Source organism: Rhinolophus sinicus, chromosome 11 (genome assembly GCF_057876585.1).
Source record: "Rhinolophus sinicus isolate RSI-liver-muscle chromosome 11, RSI-T2T, whole genome shotgun sequence".
Taxonomy (NCBI): Eukaryota; Metazoa; Chordata; class Mammalia; order Chiroptera; family Rhinolophidae; genus Rhinolophus; species Rhinolophus sinicus.
Window position 1 is genome coordinate 9,503,279 of NC_142511.1, and position 22,234 is coordinate 9,525,512.

The window sequence follows — 22,234 nt, forward strand, 5'->3', positions numbered from 1 at the left end:
TTCATGTGGAAAGTACAAATTCGATTCAAAATAACTTTTATTCAATGCAAAATGTATTTTTTATTGGCAAAACTAGAGTTTTCTCTAATTTCCTGTCTATATTTTTATAAATAAAACATATTACTTAGCTGAAATCTCAAAACTATTTTTTCATTGGAAATAATAGCAATCTCATGTAAAGTTTTTAAATAAATTGTTAAGGATCTTGAACACATATTCAATTTTGATTTAAAATAAAGCTAAGATTTGTTTTACATTGTGGCAAATATTTACATTTTAGAAAACAAACTTTGCCTGTATTTAGTAAACATAATTTTTAAAATAACTAGGTTATGGATAATAATGATCTTCTGCAGAATATTAAAGGAAGATGAAGCTATATTCATAAATCCCCTTTTATAGTTATGGTAAAAAACATTTAAAAAACTGTATCTGTAGAAATGAATTGTGCAAAACAATATACATGTAACATTTACATTTTGAGGAACTGGAAAATACGGAGTTCCTTTCAGGTTGTAGACTGTCTCCCTTCAGTCAATAGGCTTGATCATCATCTGAACTGCTCTCAAGGAGTATGACCCGCCTCGGTATTCGGCCCAAAAAATTCCATCTTGGTACTTGCTTCTGTAATGGCCTCCTCTGTACCATACTCCATTGAGGTTAGAATGGGCACAGGCGTTGTACCACCATCCTCCTTTATGAAAGTGGGCGCAGTTTCCTTTGAGGAAAAAAATAGATATATCAGAGTAAAAGTTTCTTCTAAGTGTGGTTCTCTGCCAACCATCAAAAGCTTACTCTACCTTTGGAACAATTTAATTTGAGCTTTTCTTACTGATTTCCGTTAACTTCATCGTCATAGTTTTCTTTCTTCATTTTTTCTATTACTGCTGCTTTTTGGTGTCAGCCACATGAGCGATAACATAAACTGCCCTTTTTAACTTGCCCTTTGCTTGCGTAGGACTTGCTTTTTCTTTTTCTTTTCCTTTTTCTTTTTAAGTGATTTAATTTTCTAGGTAGTAGGGTAAATAAAATGCAAGCACTGTTTGTGTGTGAGAGAGAAAGAGGGAGAGACTGGAGAGAGTGGGAAGGAAAGATAGGGAGTTGTTTAAAGAGAATAAAGCCTGGGGGAAATTGAATTCTCAAAATAGCAAAAACATAATGTAAAATAAAATGGAACTACTAGCAATTAAATGGATTTCTATGAATAAGGCATATGTTACAGTCATATCGCTCTCTTTTTTCCTCTTTGCTTGTGTGAAATAGATTAAAATAGAGGCCTATGTGCTGATTGCAAGAATACAGCTGAACAGAACTATAAATCATTTGGGGGGCGGGGGGTATCCCTTTATCAGAGCCAGAAACCTGGATTAAAAAGGCAAAAGTATATGAAAATTAAATTTAAAGTTATGTTACGTGGCCGGCCTGATTGATTCTTTCTAACATTAATTTCCCCTCTGAATGGAGCTCTTTTGCTATTGCTATGCCACATGTCGCAGTGGTCTCGTTGCTCCCTTTTACTAAGAAATGCCTTTCTCCCTGTTACCTTCGCACAATAGCCTTTCTTGGCCACTCCACATAAAATAGCCCCCACCCCACTCCCTGCTGCCCACCACTTTTCTGTTCCCTTACTCTTAGAATACTTGTCACCACCTGACCAAACATTTTGTCTCCTAGACAGTAAACTCCAAAGGGCAGGAACTTTGTTTACTGCTGTGCCCTCAGCACCTACAGTAGCGCATGGCACATGGCAGGTGTCCAGTTAGTATTTGGTATGAATTTTAGGCACTTGAGAGTTTTATTTCCAGATGAATGAGTTTTTGTTTTGCTTTCCACCCCTACCCCTCCAAGTTGGAACAAGAGAACCCTGTTCTTTATAGAGTTCACACTTTGGGATTCTAGAGGAGATCCTAAAGCTATTCCTTTTAGCGGCTTCTGTTCCCTTTGACTGAGTCCAAAGTGACTTTTCTGGAAAGATTTTTGGTGTACACACTTTAATCACAGGGTTCTATTTCATGCCTAGTAGGTGGTGATTCTACAAAGAATACACTTCAGTGTTTGACTCACCTGAATACATATCTTTATCTCTGTCCAGTGTGGTGAACTGTTTCCCATTATGCCACATCATGGAATCCCCCGCATTTCCCTGGTAAGTGCCCAGACGCAGTCGATAGAACTCACTCTCAGGTTCCAGGCGAAAGCTACTATATTCTGCGTAGACTTTTTTATCACTCCAGTCTTCTAACTCAATCAGCAGCTTGTAATTATCTTGATTGCTAAGCATGTAGATATTGTCCAATCCAAGCCAATATTCTCCATCAATGTTCCCAAACCCTTTCTGTCAGGGAACAAAGAATATGACGAGTACAGAAATCAGTATGGAGATGGTCAACTTTTTTATAGATAAGTTTTAAACATTTGAGAGCAGAAAGATGTTGGCCATTTAAGTGGGAATATGAATTTCCTTCCATTTTAGTAGATTGTCTGATCTTTATAAGCCCCACATAGTCACTTTGTTTTGTTTGGCTTTCTCTTAATTTGTTAGTAGTATTTATTTGCACAGCCAGTTTCAAACCCTACAAATAAGACAAAGGCAAAAGAGAATGAAAATTATTCATAGCTACTAAAAACATTAACTAGGGCACTACTCAGAGCCTTGAAAGGGGTTTCTGATCTCTCTCATACAAAGAGCCCATTATTTTTCTAAAAGTGTAGATACTGTTCCTACCATGGTTAAACAAAAAAGATATCTAACCTTATTATGGTCATTCAACAAAAATGATAGTATCTGTTTTAGAACATATTATCTTCATTAGCTGTATTACAAGTAAAATTAGTAAATATAAGAAGATAAAATGATCTTCAGAGATCCTCTCCCTTTGAAAAATTGTATATAATGTTTGAAAAAAATCAGTTAACTGCCCTATTTCACTAAGCCTTTGCCTTTGCAGGTATGCAGCAGAATTTAAGTTTGGTAAACCTGATCTTAACACTAAAATGTATTTTCGAGGAAGTTGTGCTGCAGGATTCCTTTTTCCTAGTTACTTGTCTCGAAATTTGCACAACTCCTGATATGAATATATTAATGTCTCATTTTTTAGCTGCCAGTAAAATAGCACCTAAGAGTAATTATGTGTTACTTCACAATTTTGATTGAAGAATTAACCATCCAGAAAATATAGTTTATCCTGTCTGCCATCCTTAAACTGAAGATATATACCACTCATAAAATTAGCATGATGAACGTCAGAATTACGAGCAAAGACTAGCTGTTTACCTTTCCAAAACTGGTATCATGGAATCATGCAATACCAGTCTTACGTGAAAACCTAGCTGTGCATTACTCCCCTACAGGCCCAGGGTCTGGTATCATCAACTTAAAACATGGTGGCACGATTATCAATATAAAGTCCTGTACTTTATATTATTGCTTAAATACACTTAATGATGGGTACAAATGTAGTCATAAACAAAAAAGCAGTTATCTTCTTAGAAGAGGGAATTAGAGTAGTCTAAGAAATATATGTATATATGTGTATGTATGTATACATATATATATATATATATATGTACACACACACACACACACACACACACACACACACACACACACACACACACACACACACATATATGTCATCCAGACTAAAAGAGGTCATTTTAAAGTACATCTTCAGTTTCCTTTTTACATTTTGATTTTGACTTTAAAACTGGAAATGAGAATCATCGGTTTGACAAATGTAGATAAAGAAAAACATATAGTTCAATTTTAACTGTGTGTCCTTTTTATTGCATAGAATGGTTACTGTTAGAAGAGCGCCTTGTTCTACCTCTCCCCCAGGTCTGCGTCACTGATTTACCTTATAATTGTCCCAATTTCTGAAGAAGTTGACAGAGCCATCTATTCTTTTCTGAATAACAGTCCAACCCCCAGGATCCAAACTGTTCTCACACCATAACTGCATTGGTCCATTGCTGTTTTCAGGTTTAATCATATAAATCCCACTGATTGAATGTCCAGCTTCTTTTGCATGTTGACAGTCTTTGAATGGTCCTGTAATTAAAATATCATTGGCTGCCAGGAAACTTAATAGGAAAAAAGCCATATTAAAATAGTTTTTTCAAGGGTCTTACCTTTGTATATTTTTTTACAGATCCATATACATACATATCCATTATGTATATACAACTTTTTATCTGTTGTATATACAACACTATCAAAGTTAAAAAATAAATAAAAAGATTACCCCAGTCCCAACGTCCAAAACATTAACTTGTTTCATTTTCCACTGTTCTTGCAAGTCCTTGTCCATACACGTACATTTTCATATTGTTACAGTTCTAACACACATAGAAAATTGGATTCTGTCTTTTTATTTTAACAAACATTTCCATTGGACTAGCACTTATAGTAGGTGTAATTATACAATCTTTGATGTTGACATTTCATTGTTTATTCTGCTATCTTTGAACATTGAGGTTTCATCTGATTTTTGCTATTATAAATAACACTGTACAAAGTATCTTCTTATTGGCTTCATTTTTTTTCATAGTTTCTTATAAAAATGCTGCGGGGTTGATCTACTGGATCAAAAGAATGTGACACTTTTACAGCACTTCATAATGTCCAATTTACAGTTTTTGACATTTGATTTCAGTGGAATACACTAGTCCTTTGAGATACTCATTGAAAACAGCATATCATGGTCAAGTAAGTTTTCGAATTGCTAAATATTATGTTACCCTTTTGGAAACTCACAATGTACATTCACATATTAAAGACAAAAGCCCTGAAATAAACCGTATTTTCCCAAACTTATAGAATCTTCTAACATTCCCTCCATACAACAGTCCATGAGAATACATTTCAGGAATGTTGGCAATTTGCCTTTCTGAAGAGTTGTATCAATTTATATGACTAACAGTAATTTTCTTATTTAATCTACACTGTGGTGTATTATTGTTTTTATGTGATAATTTACAGATGTTCTATAGATAACAGTGAACCAGTCCAAGGTCCTGTGTCTAGAAGGGAATAAACCCTAGATAGACTTCAACCTATTTCTTTCTAATCCTGGCTCCATGCTCTGACCTGCTGTTACATTCGCCACTATGTTATTTCATAATTTTATGGATTCTCTCCTTATTTTTTAACCACTAATAAGTACTTCTTATCTTTTAAAATGACAAAACATTTTGTAAAATCATATGTAGAGTGTCTGACTCTTGAACTTGTGATATCACATTTATGGATCTTAAAGAAAACCTGTTTTACTTTAGTTCTTTAGTTTCACTCTTTTGCAGTGTTTTGATCCTTGCTTTTTTTTTAAATAAGCATGTAAAAATATTAAGTGATTCAGAAATAAGAATTACCCTTAAGATCTATTAGAACAACAAAGAAGGCTAGAAATGTCAGTTGTCAAATTTTTTATTTCACTAGAAATTTTTTAATTCTGACATAATTTTTAGAAATTATGTGAAAATAGAGAGTTTAGTCAAGTAAAGTTCATACAAGAAAATGTGTACTATAAAGTTAATAGGATTGTTGAAATTTTGAGACGTGTGTTATCTATACTGTGACAAGTATATACAGGTCCCTGTGGTGCCTTATTGGGGTAGAATTAATCTGATTAAATAGTTACGTAGTTAGATCATTAGCAGGGATTCATAGAGTCTCTGAACTCTTCCTCTATATTACTCCTTGAGGACAGACTGTTTTTGTTTTTCTTCTGACTTCATGTCATCAGTGTTTTAACTATTAGTAGCAGGCTGTCAGTAATTTTTTTGTTGAGTAAACAAATCAGTTAACTTGCCTTCATATTTTAAATATAAAGAAATTGAAAACCACACACAAAAATCAAGAGAGGATCAATTTCTCTAGTCCAGATTTTTATTGTTTCATTGATATATATGTTTCAGATTTTTAAAATTGATACTACAGTGACCATAAACACTACAGATTACTAGTAAAAAATTTAAGAAACTGGAAAGAATGCCGTCTTTCTTGGATTTTATTTATTTTATTGAATTTTTTGGTTCTAGAGTTTCAGTTTCATTCTTTATAGTTTTTGTTTCTCTTCGGAGATTACCAACCCTGCATTCATTATGAACATATTTTCCTTTAAGCAATAATAGCTACTTTAAAAATTCTTTTCTATCCCTAGTTTGCTGAGAGTTTGTATCATGAATGAGTTTTGGATTTTGTCAAAGGTTTTTTATTTATCTACTGAGGTGATGAAATGGTTTTTCTTTTTTCATTTGTTATTGTAAGGAATCCTATTGATTGTATTTTTTATGTTAAACCCAGCTTGTTTTCCTGGGAATAATCTCAATTTGGTTGTGGTATATTATTGTTTTTATGTATTGCTGGATTGGATTGGCTAAAATTTTGTTAAGAATTTATGCTTTTATATTCATCAGGACTATGATAAAAATAATGTTTTGAGCTTATCAGACTGGCCATAAATTAGATCACATTTCATTTCAATACAATGTGAATTATTTTTATATTATCTTCAATATAAAACTTTCTAGTTATTGAATTTAAATTACAAAGTATTCAGAGCCTTGAACACAATACTTAACAAACAGTGAATGTTCCCTTTTCTCCTTCCTTGCTAACCTTGACACGCAGTTGTAGCTTATTTAATAATTAAGTAGCCTATTTAATAAACATATGCTTGTTTAATTAATAACTTCAGTGTGGCTAATCGAAGATGAATATACAGTCCTTCCTACTGTAGAGAATAACATATTCCTGAAAAACCTCATATTCTGAAATGACAGCCGGTGTTAGCGGTTAGTATACTTTGTATTCATCTGCAGTTATGGCACAAAACATTGATATGCTTGGAAAAAACCCCATATGAACCAATATGACCTCTCTGTTTTACTGATATTATTCTCTTTTTTGCCAGTCACATATGAGCTACTTCACATTACATCAAGTCAGAGAAGGGTAGAGGTTGTATTTCAGATAGGATGAAATTTATAGAATTGTAGTAATCTCATGTGGGAATGAAATGAAAGGAAAAGTGAAGTATGGTTTCCAAGTCCAGTTTTAGATTAGCTTGTGTAATGCATGCTAATAATAGTCATTTGTTTACTCATAGAACTACCTGTGGACAAGAACTGTATCTTGTGGTTGTGTGTCCACAGTTTAAGACCACTTAGGCATTCAAATATTTGTTGAACCAAATAATTCCTGGTAGCCACAATAGTTTCCTCAGTTCTGCATTATTTTTTCCAGAAACAACTTTGCTGCTTCTACTACAGGCTAGAAACCATTTTAGGCTCAAGTGATAAAGAAACAACCTCAGGGTCAAGTGGGAAGGGGGGAAGTGGCGAGTAAAGAGATAGTGTCACTATGACGTGACAGATACTTCCATGGAGTTAGACATCAAACCTCTGCACTTGGGACACTTGCTAAGAAATAGCTAAGCCAGGTTTGCAGGGAAGAGATCAAAGTCTGCCTATATCTGAGCTGAGTTTTGAAGATTGATTAGGAGGGGGCTTGTGGGGTGGGGCTCTGATGAAGGCCACACATGGGTAATGTGTGCTGAGGGGCAGACAGGACAGCGCTTGGTTTACAGAGGAGTTACACTTCAGTGTGTCTGAAATGTCAGTGGCTGAGGCTGGCACGTAGAGCGCAGAGCTGAAGCTGATGCCTTCGGTTAAAAGTATAGTCATCGTGGTTATTTCCAACGTTAGTCAGATTTTCCTAAATTGTCGCTTTTAGAATATTCTGTCAGGATATCTGAGGAACGTTGCTCTTGTTTTAAAACCTGTTAGTATTGTAGTTAATGTACTCATGGAGTGGTTTTGTTGCAATACACATAAGTATATCTCTCATTTCAGAAATTTGCTTACTAAATAACTGTGAGCTTTGCATTGCTTATTCCATGAATGTCCTCTTTGTAAATATTTACTTTGCACTCATTTGAGTGTAGTTTTGACCCTTTACATTTTACATTTAAGTATATATTCATGAGTTGAACTTTCAGTAGGTTATGTAAATTGCTTTAAAATATTTAGAAACATCAAGGTTTTGAATGTTGACAGAATATTTATAAAATGCTATTTGTTCTTTTCCTGCTATATAATAGGCCCTCAGAGACTCATCATGCAAATTGGACAGTTTCTGGGTTTTCTAAATCCAGCTTTGATTTGATAAGACTTCGATTTATACACATTTAAAATTATCTTCAACTTTGATTTTCAGCCCACTTTTTTGTAGTGGGCTTCATGTTGACAGTTTGGATGCCTGTTAGATTTAGTTGATATAACGGCTTAGGAAGATTTAACTGCAATCCTTCCCCAGTACATGTGGACAAAATTAATAAAAGTGGTACTTATTGCTACTTTTTTTCTCCTCAGTAAAGATAGTAAATACCAGAATTTGGTATTTGTTTATATTTATTTTATAAATAAACCATTAACCTGTGTTAGCCCAGCATACACTGTTTATCTTGGCAGAAATATTTTCTTATTATTACTTGCATATCTTATTTACTTTCTGCTCTAGAGCTAGATTATAAATCGTTCTTATATTAAATGTTTTACTACTTTCTCTATACCATAAAAAACATTGCTTAATAGGGATTCTTAAATGACTTGTAGAAAAGTACCAGTTTTATTTTTGAGAGATCAAATTTAACTTGTTTGTTTGCATATTGTCAGAAATAAATTAATTGACATGATTTAGGAATTTGTTCATAATGATTTAAAGGGTATGGACTGAAAATACCTTTCTTTTAAAATAGGGATTTTATTAGCCTTTTTTTTTTGAAGTAATCTTGCAATGGTAATCTTCCAATGGTCTTCATCTTCCATGCCACATAGTAGGAGTCTTCTCAAGGCAGAAAATTGGACTCTGCGCATTGAATTTGAAGAACCAGTACTCAGTTTATTTGATGATAAAAGTTTGTATAGGACTAACAAATTCCAGTTAGTACATCTGATTCATAGAAAGAAAATGTTGAGCAGTCATGCCACATTATTTCCCAATGTGTAGTTTTCATAAAGAAGCCATATTTTGAACAAAACAGCTGATTTAAAAAAAAAAATTCATACTTTAAATAGCACATTTACTGGGAACCATCTTTAACACACATGCCCTTTTTCTGTAAATTGTTTAAGTTAAAAGGAAAATCTTTTTGTTGTTGCATGCCTCAGTTATTTTCTTACTTTTTCCCCTAATCCTGTGCTCTTTGTGATAGGAGAAACAGGAGAAATGTATACAAGTATAATATATATCCAAGTTAGAGCTTTCAAATAGTTGGTCAGCAAGTAAAACCTTTTGAGAGGTAAAATTTTTAATTGGATTGTGGGTTAGGTATAAGATAAATATATTCAACAGCATTTCTGGAATGGGAAATTTGAAGCAAATAGTTTTAAAGTGATAATAGATTCTTTCGTGTAATAATATGAATTACTTTGTCTATTAATCTAAGTTTAAAATGCAGCAACCCAAGCTTTTATTTTTGAAATTATTAAATAATTTATTGATTGTTTTTTATAACTGGTTAATAGAATCATATTCCAGTAGCTCCTTTGCTTATTAACCAGTCTTCTTTTAAGTGTTGATATAAGTATTCCACTGAAATCAATTACATCTCAAAGTTTATGAATAGGACACATTTTACATAATTGAAAACTAGCTTACTACCCCCTAAAAAGCATATTTTTAATTTCTAATGACTGCTTTTCAAGTTTAATTTTTCAATCTTTTATGTCTCCATACATCGGAAGGCAAGGCACATATAGAGAAGTGTACAAAAAAAATGTAATAATCAGTGATGGTCAGACCAATACACAGAGCATTTTCACATGTGTCACCTTATTTCATCATCACAACAGTCTCTTACAAAAAAGGCATCTGAAAATCCTTGCTAGAATCGAAGTTTCCTGATATTCAGATCTGCGCTCTAAAACAATGTGAAAAAAACTTCCACAACTCCATTTGTGTACAAGGAATGAACTTGTTTTTATAAATATACCATTTGTAAAAGAGGGATTTTTTTTTCTTTTTTCTTTTTCTTTTTTCTTTTTTTTTGGAGTGTTTTCTTTTATAAAAGATTAACCTAAAATGTAGCCACTGAATAACCTAAGAATTTTATGTTATTCATAAGAATTTTATTGAGGCAATTTTCCAGGTGTGTAGTGACATTCCCAAACATTTTGTTTTTAAGGTAAAGGGAAGGTAATGTTTCTGAATTATTTATTTTAAGCTACAAAATTATGCCACATTTGCTGTAAGTTCATAGCAAGTTTATTCTTTTGTGGTGTATTTTTCTTATAACTATTTTAAAAACATATAAAATTGCCTTTCATTAAAACACCTTTTAAAAAAATAATGGTAAGATATACATAACTTAAGTGTGCAGTTCAGTGGTATTAGTACATATTCAGTATTGTGCAACCAATCTCAAGAACTCTTTCATCTTGCAAAACTGAAACTGCATACCCCTTCCCCACCTCACCCCAGCCCCTGGCAGCCACCATTCTACTTTCTGTCTCTATGAAGTTGACTCCTCAAGGTACCTCATATAAGTGGAATCCATACGGTATTTTTCTTTTTGTGACAGGCTAAAACACTTTTTAAATAATAGTTATGCACTTGGAGACTTTAGAATGGTCATGTACCTACATGTAGAGTACAGTGATATGCCCTTCTGGGTGCCGGAAGCCTGTGGAAATGCAATATCCATCCATTTTTGCCCTTTTTGTGCAAGCACCCAAACAGCTGAGACATATTTTCCAGTCTGACACAATAATATGAGCAAAGATTTTAGCACATTATATACACACATACATATATATATATATATATATATATATATATATATATATATATATATACATATATATATATATATGAAAATAGCAAGTCTATTTATTGTTGCTTGTAGTAATTTACATTTGATAAGAATCACAGACTATTAGAACTAGAAAGAGATATTAGAATCATCCAGTTCAACCCATGCTCATTGTACAAATGACAAAACAGAGACAGACTGGCAAAGTGACTTACTGAAGACCAATAACAAAAAAAACAAGTTTTCTGAATTCTGTATACTTTCCTCATATGAAATGAACAGTCTTATGGTATAGCTGATTATGTCCTTGAATTATAAAGACTAACATTTATAGAATAAAATAAGTAAAAAGCTAATGTTTAATTAAACAACAAACAAATAATGAATAACAGGAAAAGTTATGCCTGTCCTTAATTTTTACATTAGGGATTGGTTTATTAGGGCTATATACACCATTGTTTCATTAAAGCAAAAGTCTGTTTCATAGGATTTTTGAAATACTGAATCCCCAGCATGGGATTTAATTCTATAATACTAGATTTTTCTTGCACTACAGCTCAGTGTATATAACTGATATATCTCATTTTGTATAAGCATTTTTTAGTGGGTCATTGTATGAATAAGTGAATAATTTCTTCTAGAATTGGGGATACCATCCACTTAAAAATCAGCACCCAGGGAAAATCACAACAGTCATCTCCTTATTTACATAATTATTTAAAAAATCCACACACTTCAGTTCTGTTTATTTATAAATTATGTGTACAAACTACTACACTGTTATTGTATGCATTAAAAGTTTAAACAAAATATACATTTTTTAAAAGATATCAAAAATAAATTTTTTTTTTCCTTCTATACCCAGTGGATCATTTTATACACATCTTTCCTTTAGAAATAAAAGGGTGTTGGGGATATTAATAATGATCATCATTTACGTAATTCAGTGGTAATCTAGCCTGTTGTTACTGAGAGTTAGAACAGTATAAAATGAATTAATCCAGTACAATAGAATGTATTAAAGTACTTTCATGAAGGTCTTTGGAATGACAACTTTAAGAGGCTGTATAAAAATGTAATAATCAAGTCAATCAACATTTATTTGGCATCTGCAAATAAGAGACAATATCCATCTACCAAGAAGGAACTTAGAGTCGGAAGGCATTTTACTTAGATGTGTACGTAAGTCCTGTGTGTACATGTAAAGATAACTGATAATTCAAGCAGGAATATAAGAAGTATGTTACAGAGAATGGAGACATTCATGGAGAGAAGCAGTCCCTTCAGGCCTGTGGGAGTCAACAAGGGCTTCAAGGACGAGTAGCTATTGTTTTTGTATTATTTTATTTTAGTCTGAGTCTTATGATTTGAATAGGCAGAAAGCACCGAAGATATTTAGAAGACAGTGAGTTGATTCATTTTATTGAAGCAGATGGTTTTTGTGAAGGAAATTAATAGAAGGAAAGCTAAAGTGGATTGATTCTTTTCAGGACGATACTATTCTTACTTAGGCGAAGCAAATTGGACTTTTTCTGTTTGCAGTGGGGGAATTGCTAAGCTTAAGTGTGATGTAATCAGAGTGGTCGTAATGTAATCAGAATACTGATCTTTTGGCAATGTAGAATACATTTTGGAGAAAATGGAGTTAGGGAGACCAGTTGGCAAGCTATTATACAATTCTTAGCAAGAATTCACATTGGAGTGCCAGGCACCTTTCTAAGCACTCCTCGAGTGTTAAACTCTATGAGGGAAGCACTATTATTATCCCCCATTTTACAAATGAGGAAGCGGAGGCACAGAGCAGTTCTCTCCTCTAGCTGCTGCCATAGATAATTTGGATCTAACTAGAATTCTGTCTCTGAATAGAAATGAGGGACAAGTCCCTGAAAGACTGAAAATCAGCATGAATAGAACTCAGATTGACTGTTGGCAGGGCGGGCAGGAGGGAATTGTCAAAGATGAGCTGAGCGAATTCAGAAATGGGTGGTAACATAAATCAAAATAGAGAAATCAAGATCAATTGACCCACCAATTTTACTTACAGAAATTTATCCCAAAGATAAAATCATAGAGAACGAAAAGGAAGAACAAAATTATTTTTTAAAGTTACAAGATACTGATTACCACGTTTATGAGAGGGGAGAAAAAGAAAAAGATTATTACCAAAATGTTAATGATTTATAAATTTATTAGTATTTTCTAGGTTTTCTTCAGTAAACATACTGCTTTTATAATAATAGTTTACTTATTTCTAAAAGGAACATGCCACTTTGGGGAAAACATTATTTTAGAGTTTACGTACTAATTCATTCATTCACTCCTCAGGTATTTATTTCAGTGCTTACAATATGCTGAGCACAATACGCCAAACCTGATCCTGATTAGATGTTTGATATAAAAGAATGAAAAGAAGTTCACTTTCTTTCAGAAGTGTTCAGTCTAGCAGGAAGCTAGGCTGCAAACAAATAATCCCAGTGCAATATGACATAGAAAACATGTTCATGACATAGTCAGCAATTTGGGGAAAGCCTTCTAGATGTGTTTGTCTGAATCTGGGAAGGTGTAACATTTAAGATATTGTTTTAGATAAGCCTTAAAATTTTCCAGGTTGACAGGTAAGCGGGAAGAAGGCGTTTCAGTAGAGGGAGCAGCAGCAACGTGTGAGGTGATGGTAGAATATCCAGATGCAAACATCCTGCTTTGGTTAGAAGCAGGAGGCAGAGCTCCAGGCAGGAGTCACCTAAGCAGGGTGGTACCTGTAGCCTTGAAGCTGTATGATACCTCGAAAGGAGAATATCTTGAAGAAAGCCTTTTTAAGACGTAAGAGAAGGAAGAAGATGCCGATGAAGGACCTAGAGAAGTGGGAAGAGTAAGAATATTATGATGTGGAGGCCCAAGAAAGCAGAGATGTGAATGGTCAGTGGTGTCCACTGCTGCAGACAAACAGCCACTTTGCCATGTATGTGTTTCCAGTCTTTGTTCTGCGTTTTGTTGTTATTTAAAATCACATCATAGTCTTTACATATATATATATTTACCGTTTTGGGGGGGTGGTTGTTTGGTTTGTTTTTTAGCTTTGGGGCATTTAGGTGTTTTCCTCTAAGGAAACAATCTTGTAAAGAATTCAGGAGAATAGCTTATGAAAAAATGGATTCAAGTGTAAAATATATGTAAAATATTGAGAAAGTTAGCAGTGAGCTTACTAGACTGAAACAAAGATGAGCTTTATTCATCTATTTATTCTAGGCACTTAGATCAGTGACCAATATTGAATAAATAAAGAGAGGAAGGAATGAAATTAAGCAATAAAGGTAGAGATATTAGGATGAGTTCTAGGGATTTTTATGTCAGTGAAAACTTATTTATGCTTATGTGGGTACAAGGAACAAATTGTAGTTTGAGTAGCCTTGAAAAAGATGAGACATACCTTTTCCTCTTGAGACTGAGGGCCAGAAGGCACAGGATTTGTGCACATGTTTTCAAGATGGGAAAGAACACGGAACCTGGGCCCTGAGAAGCCTTCCTCTCAGTACAGCAGGCGATGGAGCGTCTGCTGAGAGGGAGGTAATGAGGAGGTGTGATTACAGGCTTAAGGAGAGTGGAAGCAGATTTTGAGGTGTTCCTTTTGAGGAGGAGGATGGGAAGAGCAGTGAGAGGTGCATAAAGGACTGTTGAGCAGGAGTGAGGACCTAGCTGGAGGCCGATTGGATGGTCATAGAGGTTAGGAGTGGCTCGTGGACTCGTTCCTGTCACAATGCTAGTAACTTGGATTGTGAGAATTTGGATGGAAGACTACTTTTATTCACAGAATACACTATTTTTATAGTCTTAAAGTTGAAAGATGTATTTAGTTCAATTCTTGATTAATAGAAAACAAAAATAGTAATTTTAATGTTCATGTAGAATTAGATCACTGAAATGAAGAAGAAGCATTTATTATGAGCATTGTTTCATAAACCATAAAACATATTAACCTCATCCTTCCATTTTTAACAGTAAGCGGTAACTCACCTTCGTTGATGAAAGTTACTGGTGGTATCTTGAAAGGGCTCTTAGTGGGAGAAGTCGCCAGATCAGGCGGTGGCATTACATCTCTGGGATAACTGGGATCCCTCTGTATCTCGTTGCCCCCCAGCAGACCAGGGGTGTACTGGTGACTGTTAGGAATGTGGTGTGGCACGACCTGGACAAGAGGAGGGGACACATGGGGGTCCTGTCGGGAAAACAGTCTCATGCACTGCTCTTCCAACAAGGTGATCATCACGGACTGGTTATTGACAAGATCGGTCAAGGAAGCATATTTCACCTCTAGGTCCCGGTACCGTGTTGCCATCTTCAGCATTTCTGTGGTGACATTGAGGATTTTATTTTCCAGCTGGGAAAGTTCCAGTGAATTGTCCCTCTTGCGGATAATCTCGTGTAACAGTTGCATGTAGAGTTGGGTGACGCGAGAATTCATGTTCCGGCTCTCTTTCCTCAGCAGCTTCACCTCGTTGACTATGTTCCCATCCACGTCCACCACCAGCTGCAGGACGTCTATCTCCCGCTTCTGCTTGGAGAGCACGTCCTTCAGATTTTCCAGGTCCATCCTGGTGATCATGTCTTTGATGGCACCAGCGTCTTGCCCTTTGGTGTTGACACAAATTGGCCCTGTTATTTTCTGTTCAGGCACCAGGAATGTGTATGCACATTTCTTCACTTCCTCTTTACTGTCTGCGGCACGCGGGTATCTCCTCTGGGTTACTTTTTTTATTTTGAACTGTCCTCCTCTGCAGTGTCCAGTGCCCATCAGCAGGAAGAGTAGCACACTGAGAGTCCAGATAAAAGCCTTCATTTTGAAATGAGGTTGTGTGACGTCTTTTTAAAAACAAACCAATGAATGGGAAAAGTAAAGCGAATTAATATTAATCTACTTTCAAAGTCAGTAATATAAAAAAGGATCTAAGGGAAAAACAGTACCTGTTGACGTTAGTAAGTTGGGCTGGGGTTAACGTTACTGATTTCTTAAATTCAGTATCGTGGTGCCTTCGCATCTGTTTAAGAAGTGGGTTTCAGAGCCTAGTTGTCTGGCTGCCACCTTACTGCTCGTTGTTCCCCGGCTCAAGAGCAGACTTGGGTGAGTGCCTCTCTGTGCAAGGGCACGCTGTCAGGTGCTCTGGGGGCTTGTGAGACCCTAAGAAGACACTGCTTACCTTCAAGAAGCTCACTTGCTGTCTTAAAATTCTAAAATGGTAGACAGTGTTTGTAAGGCGTTAGTTAAAACATTATTCCCTGATTAGTGTTAAAGTTACTAGGTGACTTTACTATTCAGTGGTTTGTATTTATGTTGTGCATTTTCAATTAAATTAGCCCTCTCAAATGCCTTTTTTAATCTCTCAAACACTTTAAGACAAAGCTAAAACGGGAAAATTTTAGCATCATATTTTTGTTTTTGTAGCCTGTCCTTTTGGGATCGGTGACAAGTCGAAGAGTGATAGAATGCTTGTAGTCATTATTGTGGGTAATTGTGTTTCCTAAACCATAATATTATATGTGCTTTAAGCTTATATATGATTTGGCAGTTTCATTCTTCTAATAGGTTCTACTGAACTGTTTTAGTAAAATGTTAATAATTTTCTATAATCATCACCAAGGAAAGAAACTATCTGTAATTGAATATGATTGTTGAAAAGCCTTAGAGACCATGTCATTCGTGAACTCTGTGAACCCGTGTGCATGTGGAAGGCCAGGGCCACACAAAGAAGTACTATTAGAACTAGATCTAGAATTCAGGTTCCCTGGCTCTTCGGTGAGTGTGTATAGCAGTGACACAGATGCTAAAATGTGTGCTTGGCATGCTTCATTTTCGCTGTGGCAGATGAGAAATACTGGTCCTCTATAGCACAGTTGCTACAGAAATAGTAGAACCAAAGCTGCTTCCTTTCTCTCAAGTTAACGCTGAAAGAGTAGTGGCAGTAGGATGGCTAAGATGCGTCACTCCGTCAGGTTCATTGGTAAGCTGTTGTGCCCACGCTTATCAACTTCGTTCCTATCTGCTGTTTTTAAGGAAGGGCAGTGGATATACTAAGACGGAGCTTTTCTATCCCCTTGTCCACCCGAGTACTTGTTTTCTGACTTGAGAAGCCAGGTCCCCCGTTGTTAGGCCTACGGTCAATAAGAACAGCTCTTACTGCACGTTTGTTAAATGGCATTGTTTGAAGCCCTTTACATGTCTTAAATCTTTCACTCTCACTACGACCCTCTGGGGTAGATTGTGATCCTCATTTTCAAACGAAGAAACTGGCACCCAGAAGTTAAGTACCTTATCCAGAGTCACACAGCTTCTAAGAGAGGGAGCCAGAATTTGAACCCAGGTGGAAAACCCCAGGGTTCGTATTTCCCACCAACCACCACATCGTGTGGCAACGTACTCTCTCACATATTCTATCACCAACACTAACAATCCCTTATATTTATGTGTGCTTAGCGCGTTAACTATTTGCATTAACTACACCACTGGGAAGTAAATGTATGCCATTTTGCAAAGGAATAAAGTCCAGGAGAAGCTGAAATACTCAAAGGGGACTCAGATCTTCTACTTGTAACTTTTCTAGACCTGTGATTTTTATCCTAGCCATGTCATAACTACAGGAGTCTTTAACTTTGTATTTCTTGTTTTTCACAAAATGGAGTGGTAATGAAAATAAAGAATGGATTGAGTGTGGAGAATTACTGTTCTTGTACTAAATAATCAAGACCGGAAGGATGAGTATAATTTCCATGTTTATGTTAAAGGCTTTCTATTGATGGCTGATAGCCAGAAGCACACTTGGATGAGTACTTTTAGTTTTCTGTTTTCATGCTTTGCCTTGTGACGTCAGTAGAAATTTTAGACCTTAAAAGTCATCTATGTATTTCATTTAAAGAAGGACTTTAACTACCTAGAGTTAGCTACACCAAAAAAAAAAAAAAAAAAAAAAGATTTCTCCTGATATTTGCAGATTCATGGAATTTAGATACGGTTTTATTTAAAAACTGAGGACAGTAAACTAGAAACCATCCATCTCCTCTGTTCACGGGCAGCATTTCTACACAGTTAACTTACCTTGTGCTCAAATCCATTTATTTCACTTTCATAATAGAATGGAAACTCTTAGATCATAACATTTTAATAAATAATGCTCTACGAAATAAACTATCAAAACAAGGAAAACTCAGAAAACATTGTGAAACTTCAAAACAAGTAGAATTTTATAAAAACATTCTGTCTGAAAAGCTTGCATTCCTCTCAGACACAGATTTTTCTGAAACAGCTAAGAGCCTAGAATCCAAGGCTGTTACTGTGACTTTGCATCAGTGTTGTCATGGAAGAACAAAAACGTGCAACTACGAATCTAAATTACAATAGCAACAGCTTCCTTTTGGGGTCTTTTGCCTTGGCTCTTTGTGGGTTCCTATGCGATGAAACCATGACACACATCACTGTCTACCGTAAGAGAATGTGACCTAAATTAATACTTAAAGGAGGCAACTGAAAGTTTATTTTTTTAGAACAAATAACAATTCCCGCCCGTAACCTTATACAAGTAATGACTTTGTTGTCCACATAAAGTCGAGTGAGGAGCCACATTTCTTAAGTAGTAGACTAGCTACGTCATGAATAAAGAACTCGTTTTAAAAATACATTTACTGTTACATTTTCTGAAAACATTCTCTTATTTAATATTTTCCCACATATGTTCAGTTTTAAAAGTGAAAGATCCATAAATCTGTGTTACCTCATAAAACCTTTCTGTATATGTTACAATTTTCCTAGATCCCAAGAGAATATTATAAATTTGTTACAGTATACTTAAGTTTAAATCTGTCTTTGCTTGGTTGTTTTTAGGGAAAAAAAGTCTTCCATGCTTTGGGTTAATTTTATTGATACTTTTCATAGTTGCTACGTTGCCAGCTAGCAGAGAAGAAATAAGTCAGGATTTACTTCCTTTCAGATGGTAAATACACAGAGGCACTGAACTGGCTGTGACACGCACTGAAAACAGCATGAGGCAATGAACTTAAATTTATGAAGCCTTGAAGATGACTTAGATAAAGAACTTCTAGATTGGGAATTACATTCTGGGAAGAGACTGGTTATCTGTGTGATTTGGGTTTTAGATTAAATGCTTCCCTAAGGCCTCTGTAATAAGAACTGAGGTTTAATGAGGTCCTGCATTTTTCATAGCAAACGACAGCAAAAAAGACATGACAAGTATTTCAGAATCCGGTATTGCTTGGAAATTTTATCAGAATTTCTTGTAAAAATGTGTAAGAGAGATCCTCGCAGTATTTAGAGTTAAGAATCTTTAAGGAAAGAACATGAAATTAAAAGTTGAAGAAATCTTAGCTTTACTATTATTTGTTTGTTGAAGATTCCTACTGTTAATATCTTTAATATTTAAAAGGACAGAGGATCCTCAAATCACAACAAATTTAAGTGTCTTTGGTATTAAAGCTTACTATTAGTAACTAGTAATTTTATTTTTAATAATTCTCATAATACAGTTAAAGCCTCCAGATAAAATATTGAAAGAAACTTCTTGTGTATTGTTACCAAAATTACTTCTATGTAAAAAATATATATTTTTGGTCTTTTAATCATGTATTTAACTAATTGTGTCTTCTGAGTTTTTATTTTCTGTTGTTAATGCTGACTTACATAATACTTCTATCACGTTTTCTTTTTCTCCTCAATCCTAATCTGTAAGGTTTTAAGTTTTTTTATTTATCAATAACTTTTTCAAGTAATTTCAATTACAGTAGTTTTCATTTCTGTTACCCAAGTTAAATTACTGTTAACATATAAACCTGGGAAAATATTTAAAATGTTGAGTTTTAGCAAGAAATAAATAGAATTGTATTTCTTTACAAGGATTTCTATTTAATATTTGGTTATACTATAGCTGAGGTATTGTTGCAACACTTTTCAGTTGATTTTATATCGTATTAGCTGTGTTTTTTTTAAGCTATACTTTAATAGTATATATAAATCTTTAGCACACATTGTAGCTACGTGAAGCGAGACTAATCATGTTTACAACTATTAATCATGTTTACAACTATTTAAGTTTGTGTCCTTTAGTTTTTAATCACTGCTATAAGCCTTATACATGAATCTTACTTAAAGCTAAAAATTTCTCTCATGGCAGTAAAACAGTTGTTTTCTGAAACCCAGCATATTTGCATTACTCTATGAGCATATACACTAAATATCATTAAATCGAACCTTAAATAATGCATTAATCATTATAAAGTATGTAGTGACCAGTTTTTACACAAAGTTGCAAAGCAAAACCTTTTTTCAGATGAAATAAATTTTAGTATATTCCAAAATTCTTTGTATAAGAGATTTTGAAATTTCTACTAACGTACAATCATTAGGCATTTTGACTTACATTAGAATTTTTTAATAAAAATTAAAAGTATTAAAATACCTTTTTGCATCTGTTGATTAAGCAAACCCAGAAACTTGCCGCTCTTATTCTTGCCTTTAAAAGTCAGTGTAGAAGTTTGTTCGTCTGTGACTTTAATGGCAACTGCATTTTTGTTTTGGACCGTTGTTTCCAAGCTGTAATAAGGAACTTCTTTTTCTTCTTACAACACTAATCAATTGAATTTGACAAGCCACCTATGTAATTTTAAGTAGTGGAGTGGAAGTTCTGGTCTGCGGGCTGTCTTTAATCCAGCAGAGAAAGCATTGTGGCTTTGCTCTGTCTGCCACATGGAGAAATGCGTAACCAGCTGCAGCTGACCCAGATTGTATATACAGTACTCTTGAATAGTGATTCCCTCTTTCTCAGTAGACTCAAGTTCAGCCCACATATTACGTCACCAAAAAAATTGCTGGAGACTGGTGGGGGGAGTCTCCTCCTTAGGATTTCCTCTCTGTGGCCTTAAATAGGGATGGGGGAGCGGGATCAGCAGGAGGTTGAATCGCTCTGAACAAGGAGAGACTGTGTGCAGGTTGAAGGAAGGGCACCATCTGGAAACAAACTATCATAGTTCAGCGGGCAATTATAAAACCTTTCAGTCTGCTGGCCAGAGATCTTTTAAGTTGAATACTGAAAAAATAGTACTCAACTTCACTTAGAAGTAGTTGCAGGCTGATGAGTTTGTTTTTGTTACAAAGAACGGGTTATACTTTGTCAGGAGGCAAATACAATGCTCTATATATAGCCTAGAAGCAGCTTTAAATTTCAGAAGGTTTTAATAGGAAAATTGATGTTGTTATAATATGTTACATTTTACCATATAATGTTTCTTAAGATATATATATATATGTATATATGTGTGTGTGTGTTTGTGTGTGTACACACACACATATATATATATGGAAATCTGTATAAAATTCTTTCAGAAATTGAACACTTTTTAAACTTAAACTCTGATGTTATATAATGTCACTTCCTCCCATTCTACAACAGGACCCCTCTTATCTGAATAAGGTTCTTCTTACAGCTGACGTATTGTGATTTAAACGCAGACACAACTCTGGCCTGAGTGTGGGGCTCTGGGGGCAGAGTTCTGACCCCCCACCCACTGGCTGTGTGCACTTAGACAAGTCACTTTTACCTACCTCTGGCCCAGTTCTTCTGCTGTGAAATTAGGGTGCTGGAGAAAGAATTACTAATTGTTGAGTACTAACTATGCTATTATACTTTATTAAATCAAGAAATGTGATTACTCACTCAGTAGCTGAGGAAATACACATTTAGGTGTCTTAAGTGACTTGGCTTAGCACTTCAATAGTAATGGAACTGGGGATTAGAATCTGACTCCAAAGCTTTATGCCACATTCTCTCTCACTGATACAATTGCTAGTTGCTGCTGCTAGATAAAACATTTGGGCTTCTACTTTCTGTACATACCATGTGCTTTTCCCGCTCCTTGTTGCCTTAGCTTATGCTATTTTTCATAGTTTCTGGCAGCTGTACCATCAACAGTTTGTTGATCCACAGCCTTATTTAAAGTTAGCTTAGTTTCTGCCTCTTTTACAGAATTAATTGTTTCTTTAAATCCCTATGAGATACATAAAATATACCAGGGGTTGCAACTTCAAGGACCTGTAAAGATAAATGCTCGCAGCAAGAAAAAAATGGGTAATAAGTGAAGTAAACCAGAACTAAGGTAACAGGAAAATAAGGGTTATGACAAACTGACATCCTAATGGTTAATATAATGGGATCTGCACCTTTTTCAGCTGTACCTCATTGTTGCCAGATCTCCCCATTTTTTTAGGAAAAGAGTCATTTAGGAATTTAGCTATGATATTTCCTGATTTTGAAAACATCGGGACAAATGGACTTTTGTCTAGCCAGCCTCTAGTCTCTGGTTTATAGTATGTAGGACACTACTTGATCATTCAGTGGTCATGTTGTAGTCACTAATAGCTTAATCTG

The 22,234-nt window shown here is 34.9% G+C and overlaps 2 protein-coding genes across 7 annotated transcripts in view; one reads left to right on the top strand and one right to left on the bottom strand.

Annotated features, from left to right (window-relative positions):
- RALGPS2 (Ral GEF with PH domain and SH3 binding motif 2) overlaps nucleotides 1-22,234 on the top strand; it is a 134,078-nt gene that overhangs the window by 72,006 nt on the left and 39,838 nt on the right. The window lies entirely within an intron of this gene.
- ANGPTL1 (angiopoietin like 1) lies at nucleotides 20-20,626 on the bottom strand. The gene is made up of 5 exons (XM_019730911.3): nucleotides 20,270-20,626; nucleotides 14,826-15,671; nucleotides 3,858-4,051; nucleotides 2,065-2,335; nucleotides 20-718 (listed from the first exon to the last, which is right to left on the bottom strand). The coding sequence occupies exons 1-5, from the start codon at nucleotides 20,277-20,279 to the stop codon at nucleotides 531-533; spliced, it is 1,509 nt and encodes a 502-aa protein (XP_019586470.2). The 5' UTR covers nucleotides 20,280-20,626; the 3' UTR covers nucleotides 20-530.